The following is a 7,973-nucleotide window of genomic DNA, read 5'->3' as shown; positions in this document are numbered from 1 at the left end:
TTGAAGCTGTGAGGCTCCTTTGCCCCCCCCCCCTCTCCAGACACCCCCTCAAGGCCCCCATCCCCTGTCAGGGTCATTTGCATAGAGTGCTGAAAAGGGAGTGGACCAACCAGAGCCAGGTGATACTGGCCTACGGACTGCTAGGGAGGAGGACCTGAGGCTACGGTAACAACAGGAACACTACCACTCTGGAGGCACAGAGCGCGCACACACACACACACACACACACACACACCTGTTGCTCAACAGGCGTTGTCACGAGCCACGACTCTCCCCGGAACCAAGGAGGGAAGAGAGACCCAGACCAGGACACGCTCAACTGAAACGTTACTGTCTTCTGGAACTTCAACCAACTTCCCATAAAAAGATAAATGCATTTGTAACTTCAAAGCTGAACAAGAGACTCCCCGGTCCAGAGAGAGAGAGAGAGACAAAGGAGCAGGGGATCATCTGACACCTTTATCAGGTAAACTTTACTTTGCCCCAATATGGATTCTAAATGCTTGCCATATGTGTGTTTAAAGTAGATTAGGGTTCAACTTCCCACTCATGTAATAAAACACTGTCAGTAATACAGATAACGGAAAACTATCTGATTTCCATATTGGCTGTGTTTTCACTGTGGCCTGGCTAAACCCACTCTCGCAACCAATTTCACTGCAGTTTAGTTTAGTGTTTTAAACCTAATGCCAGAAAGTACTATCTTTTATAGTTAATTTTCACACCAGAAGCACTAATGAACTGACCATCCTCAGTCATGCACAACTATAACTAACGTTCAGAACCTGTTGACTATAAGTCTCGAAGTATTGTTGTACGAAAAGCTGCCACAGAAAATGTCACAACCATCATGAGAGAAACTCCAGCCTTTTACATTTAGGCAGTTTTAATGATTTCTCAATGCAAATTTCTGTCAAATTGATCGACCCCTATCAAGATGGCAACCCCAGCGTCTGTAGCAATGCGTAGCAACCATCTAACCCCCCACCCACTTCTCACGCCCCATACATAACTGAAACTAGTACAAGATTTGTTTTAATATATATATTTTTAATACAACCTTACCCTTTAATATCAGTTGTGAAACGGTTGTGTGTGTAATCATGGAACCAAACTGGTATTGGGTCACTGAAACAGCTGTCAGAAAATGCCTTTGATTGTTTTCCTCATTGTATCCACTATCCACTATTGTGAGCGACTCACAATATGGCTGACATTGTCTCATCTTTGAATGGCTGAGGATCCAGTTACATTTACTTTTCAAATCCAGAACTGGTAGAACAGCAATGTGCTCAAGACTTGAGCTGAACATACAGCCAGTTAACACACACACACACAGACCACAAGAATCACTTGCAAAAGAAGACAATGACCCCCCCCACCACTAGTCACACAACACATGGAGAAAAACAAAATTCTCCACTTTGAATAATGTGAATATGCAAATGATACAGATCACACAGGTCTCGTGAGAGACATACAGAAAAAATAGGTCAGTCGGACAGTTGGTGCAGGTGAAAACATTGCAACTGATAGCACTGGGGTGGTCATATAGATAGTGAAGGTCTACTGTACGAGTGCTGTATACTGATCAGGGCAAAATACCCTGTCCCACTGTCCCCATGTCTACTACTTGTGGTCAGTAAATATTGCCTCCAAACCTCCTAGGCTAGGATAGTACTAGTCGACCTTATTTACACTTAAAGGGTCACTTCGCCAAAAACAAAACCTCTAAACAGGTTTGCACACATTCATTTAGTTGACAATTATTGAGAATAAATTAGTTTGAATATGGCCACCAGTGATGTCATCAGAGATGTTGGATCCTTGTGGTCGGTTAATTACTGCTCCATCAAATAATAGACAATAAGACAATGTATTGCTATTTTTTCACAACATCATTTATTTTATGGGGCTGTAATTGATACAACACATATTCAAACTAATTTACTAACTAACTAAATTAATCTGTGCAAAACTGTTTTTGGATGTATGAGATTATATGCTAAATAAAGCAGCATTGTTTTTTTCTTTGGTGATGTGCCCCTTTAACTCCAGCATAAATTGTGTCAAATCCCTTCGCATCTGGCTGTGTTTAGCTACTTTACAGTTTAGCTTTGGTGCCACATCAGAATAGCGATCCTTGGAAGCTACATTTGAAGCTGGCTTCTGCCATGTTTACGCCACAACAAATGAATCTATTTTAAACCAGATGTGAAAAGCCACATATTCATGAATGTAAATAAGAGTGAGTTCAAAAGTAGCCTACTCTTTGGAATGCTTCATCTCCAAGTTGGTTGATAGCTAAGCTGAAGCAGAAGCTAAACGTTTACAGTTGTGGTCAATGCAGTTGTGAGAACAGCTCTTATCAACATGTGATAACTGTGCAGAGAGCTACAGAAGCGAGGGTTGGACTTCAAGGCGTGCCGTAGAGGTGACCCCAAGCTACGGGCGTACTTTGATTCCCCTCTAGGACTGAGTGGGAATGTCTGTTGTAACAGTAGCCTAAGTATCAACTACAACACAATAACGAAACCTTTGAAACAGGAACTTCTTCCTAGAAGCACTGTTGAAAAGAGATGTCAAGTAGCTTTAGAATATAAACAAATTTGTGGGACCAATGTGTTTGGTTGATATGGGAGATATTGGCTAACCTGTGCCTAGAATTCTAAGAAGACATGGTCAGTGTCATCATAGAAAATGGCTTCCCTGTTACAACTGGGAGCTGATTGATTGATTGAAAACTTTATTAACAGATTGCAGAATGGGTACAATACAGTACAGCTCAATACACACAATTGTTAAGGGGATGCAGAGACCAGAGAAAGACTTTCATCTTGTTTACATCAGGGTCCCCCATTTTCAATTCATCAGTACATATATGACATACATGACATACAGATAGACAGTACTGCTACATCTATACATTTATGACATACCAGATTTGCAAATACAGTACTGTTTGTGATACAAAAAGAGTCCAGAAAAGAGAGTATATACATTTGTGCTGTGAACCATCCTCTTCATATTATTATAGTAATTTGCTAGCCGGTGATAAATCAATGGGGGACCTCATTAAGTATGGCTGGCTGCCCCAATTAATGATGTCACACTCATAATCTACCCCACAATGCAAAGTATTCATTTAACACATCGTCTTTAGTTGATAGCTAGTGCTAACATTTTCTATCACAACATTAGAGCTGATATATGTTTCAGCTAATGCCAGCTAAACACTAAATTGTAAGCCGTAACATTTGGTAGCTGAGATAGCAGCTCTAATGTTTGGTTAAATGTTAGAACAAACGCTTGCTTACAGCCAAAGAGGACGCTACGCTTTGCATTGTGGGATAGATGGACATTTTGATGGTTTAAAACACAAGTGCGGCCGCCACCATACTTAATACAGTCCCCCACAGTTGCTGTGGATGTGTTTGAGCCACTAAAATTAACTGAATTGTAGCAAACGACCTGTTTGTCAACTGGCTAGCTGATTTACATTACGGATGTTAATATTTATACATTAAGGCTCATTGACTCCTACAGGGGAATGCTTCCTCATGAAATGAAGTAGCCATGGGATACATAGCGCCCCCCTTTCAACAGCGCTTCTAGACTTCTATGTATTGACGGTTGTTAGTGATCAATCGTAAGATCTCACAAGGTCCAGTTTTTCCAGTAATCCTGAATAGCAGCAGTGCTTATGTCAACAGTGGGTCCTATCAGTAGTTGACCTGTTGCAGGATAGGGTAGTGGAGGTCAGAACAGCCAAGGATAGCCTAGAGCTATTTTCCTCCGTTCACCTCATTGACCTTTGACAATATGAGATTATGCTGCGCTCCAATGCTCCGCCAGTTGTTATGTGTGTGTGTGTATACTCAATAGTGAAGCAATAGTGAAGCGAACACTAACTAACATAGCCTGTGGCCTTAGAGAACTGCTTCCTGACTGTACAACCTTGTGCTTGTTCTCTATGGTCTCATGATGATAGCGTGATAAGAACACTCCAGCCCAGAAACTAGTCTGAGATAGAGGGGGGGGGGGGGGGGGGCACTAAGCAAACGAATACTTAATTGCTCCCTGCGTGTGCAATGAACCTGCTACTAGCCAACTAAATTATATTGGTATGACAATAACAGTGCAGAGAGAGAGGGGTGGTGGTGGGAGGGCTGCATGGCAGTGCAGGAATGCCAAGGGTAGATGGAGTGATGAGGGAGAGAACAAGCAGTGACATTGTGTGTCTGGGAGCCGAGGCTGGAGATAGAGAGAGACTGAGTTGGCCCCCAAGGTTCACCGAGGGGAACACCTGCGACTTGACCACCCCACTCACCACCTACATACAGTACCTCATACACACACACTGCATGCACACAGACACACACATGCCCTTAAACGCCATAGACCACTGATCTTAAAAGAGGAACTGAGGAATAGGAAGGGGGGAAAAGTAGGAATAGGCTACAGTATATATATGAGATAGTATGTACTGTATGGATATTGTTATAGCTAACAAATCTCCTTACACCAGACTTTTTATTACTGTCAGAAAATACAATAATAATAATAATAATAATAATAATAATAATAATAATAATAATAATAATAATAATAATGAAAGAAAACAAAACAAAACTATAGCCCACTACAGGTGATAAAAGGTCAAATGATGTGTGTATATTATATAAATTTGGCCTTTTGGCTGTAGAAAATTATTAGTCACCAACCATGTAATATGATAATCTTACATGTTAATTGATTGATTGAAATTCTTTATTGACGATAAACGTAAACATAACATAACATATGGTACCAATTTTCAGCTTCAAAGATTATAAAAAGAAGATAAATTGTGTGGCCAGCAGTAACACTAACAACCCATCCTCAACCCCACTCAACTCCCAACTCACACATCAGACCAAAACAAATGATACAACAAGTACAATAACAAGCAGGGCTATTTGACCTAATATAGGTCAGTTGGTTGACGGCCTTACAGATGCTAGTCGTAAAAAGTGGCTAATGAATTTGATGGTTTAGTGGTGGTTATAAAAGTTGAGGATTCGTGACTCGGCTGTCAGGATCACAACAACGCTGTCTGGTCTGACGTCTCAGAGTCTCCCGTCGTCAGAGCTATCTGAAGGGCACCGGCGCTGACGTCCAATAAAAGTAGCCTTAACAAAGGCGGCCTATGTTTGTCGTCGCTACCGCGTCCGACCCAGATAGGCCCGCATAGCTCACCGGTGATGCAAGAGGGGTGTGCTAAGACCGGGCTGGCCGAGGACGTGGTGTGTACCCGCAGGCCGAAAACCAATGTCAATGCAAGTCTATCAGCACTGTCGAGGAGCGAGCTAGGTGATGCAGTAGCTCTTTGTGTCAAAGAAGAACTACGCTTGGGGTAACAACAATAAGCCTTTAGACAGACCTTTATTTCACGTGAACCCCCGATTTGTTGTCGTCCGTTTTAATAATAATAATAATGGTAAGAATATCCTTCCATCAGTCATAATATCAGACGGGCTTGATGGACAGGACGCAACATGAACTTTTGGTCACGCAGCCAATAATAGACTGACCAAACACACCTAGGCTGGTTACCTGCCAAAGTGACTGGTTGACCTCACAACCACAATCTCTCAGTACTTGGTTAGTGGCAAGACTATAGTGTTCATTCAGAGCCCTGCTGGACTACTTTAAAATGATCAACTGACAAATAAATCATCAAAACCTATCATACCACAGATGTCAAAGGATGTGAACCCAAATTGGTAGAATGTTATTAAGACCAGATTTACTAAATGATCGACTTGATATTGAGGTCATAAGCAAGCGAAGAAGCTCATTTGCATTAACCCACAGTTGCCATGCTTCATGCTTTGTAATGGTTCATTCATCACTGCTAATTTGCCAGGCTAATTTCCCCATTGAACTTAATGAGGAAAAATAGCCCGGCAAATTAGTGGTGATGTAACAACCCATTATGAGCATCAAGCATGGGGAGCCCTCTGGACAGAGTCAACCATTATGTTCATTTTATATTCTATCTCTCTTAGGACTTGCAGGGTGAATATCCTTATTTAAAACAAACAAACAAGACTAACATACTATTTCCTTGCCACTGTGTAATGTATACCATTTAACCAAAGTTCATGTGGTTTGCTGCTTTGTGGTTTGCCTGACTAATTTGAGTCAGAATTCACCGGTAGAATACTGGCAGGAAGCTCAAACATTTGTGACCCGTTTTGCAATGAACTCCCTGGATGAATGACTCACTGAGAGAAGGAAATCCTGTTAACTTTGTGATTGTGTGTGCTCTGCGTGACGATACAATTTGTTTTGGCAAAGTTCAGTATACTACAACAGCAAGAGTGGAATGTGAATTAGGATGAATGAAAATGCGTGCTGATGAACTGAAATCCTGTTAACTTGTGGGGATTATGTCCATGCATGACTTAAAGTTAAAAGCCATTTGTTTCCATGGTTTTCATGATATAAAATGGCCAGATACCATCTGAAATACTCTTGACTCTCTAACAAATCTCTATTTAAATTTGTTGTGTTTTTAGATTATCCACACTACCAGGACAAAGAGAGAAGGGAAAAGAGGGGCCAGTCAATAGGAGGAGGTGACACGCAGAGACGAGAGGAGAGTCCTATCAGCCACTGAAGATGGAACATACCCCTCACGTGTGGCACACCCTGGCGCCCCGCCAGGAGACGTCCGGTAAGCTGGAGAAGACAGTGTCTGTCAGCGTGCAGCCAGAATGCTCCATCTGCTACAACACCTATGATAACGTATTCAAGACGCCCAAGCTGCTGGAGTGCACCCACACCTTCTGCCTGGAGTGCCTGTCCCGCCTCATGGCCGTCTCGCTGGCCGACCAGGACGGGGCGGGGAGTGGCAGGCTCTCGTGTCCCTTCTGCCGCCACCCCACCACGCTGCCCGACGAGGGCCCCCCAGCCCTGGCCACCAGCCGAGAGGTCCTCTGCACGCTGCCCAGCCACCAGCAGCAGGAGGAGCCCGTCTGGCTGGAGGGAGAGAAGCTGTGCTACAAGAGCCCCAACTACGACGGCGAGTCAGGGCCCACCGGGGGCCCCTCGGCCCTCTGCATCTGCATCGACATCGGGGCCAGCAAGTCGGGCGAGGCCCCGGCTCAGACCAGGCCCCGCACCGTGGGCATCCTAGACCGGCTGACGGACTGGAAGAGGCTGCTGCTCTTCATCATCCTCATGGTGCTCATGGTGGTGATCGTGCTCTGGCCCCTGCAGTGTATCGTCACCACAGGCAACATGCGCTGTGTGACCCGTAACCCGGGAACCACTGACCCGGGCAATACCACCATGGCCCCGTTCATCACCCACGGCGCCCACTTCCCAAACTAGAATAAACACTGACTGCAAATCCCACACCTCTATACTGCGAATACAGCGGTCCTCCAGATTCACTCCTAATTCTAGTCATAGTTCACATTTATATTGTGAAACTGCTGTGAGAAATTACTCTTTTGATAAACACACCCCTCAGCCACTCCTCCTCAACGGATCTCTCTCAAACAGCTCCGAAAAGACTGACTGCCACTTACAAAGTCTGTGCTCAGGCGATCGAGCTGGTACAGTAGTACTGTGAGCACCAGTACAGACTAGTAGAGGATGTGAACGTGTAAGAAATGATGTATATCAGGGTGACTGTCTCATGAGAGACACCACACACACATAGACCCCACTGTTTTCCCACCTTATGGTGAAATACGTGGACTGGACACCTAATTCATGCACTTTGATCAACTGCTGCAGTTTGAGGTTTTATAATTATATAACTACTAAAGAGTCGGTCACAGTCAACCAGCACCTGCTAACAGGTCTGACCATTTAGCTCAGCTGGTTAGTGCGGTCGCCTGTGGATCCTATGGTCCCAGTTTATAGTAAATCCACTTGGTTACAATATGAAGGATTATCATGAATGTGTGGATGGAATA

The 7,973-nt window shown here is 43.8% G+C and overlaps 1 protein-coding gene across 1 annotated transcript; it reads left to right on the top strand.

Annotated features, from left to right (window-relative positions):
• Positions 1-349: 349 nt before the first annotated feature.
• On the top strand, positions 350-7,380 carry rnf223 (ring finger protein 223; the record flags this gene model as incomplete). Its single annotated transcript, XM_084333441.1, has 2 exons — positions 350-466; positions 6,564-7,380. The coding sequence occupies exon 2, from the start codon at positions 6,667-6,669 to the stop codon at positions 7,378-7,380; it is 714 nt and encodes a 237-aa protein (XP_084189567.1). The 5' UTR covers positions 350-466; positions 6,564-6,666.
• Positions 7,381-7,973: the final 593 nt, after the last annotated feature.

The sequence above is a fragment of the Notolepis coatsorum genome, assembly GCF_963971535.1.
Source record: "Notolepis coatsorum genome assembly, chromosome: 17".
Classification (NCBI taxonomy): Eukaryota; Metazoa; Chordata; class Actinopteri; order Aulopiformes; family Paralepididae; genus Notolepis; species Notolepis coatsorum.
The sequence above is the reverse complement of the archived record's forward strand: the minus strand, read 5'-3'. Positions and strand labels throughout refer to the sequence as shown.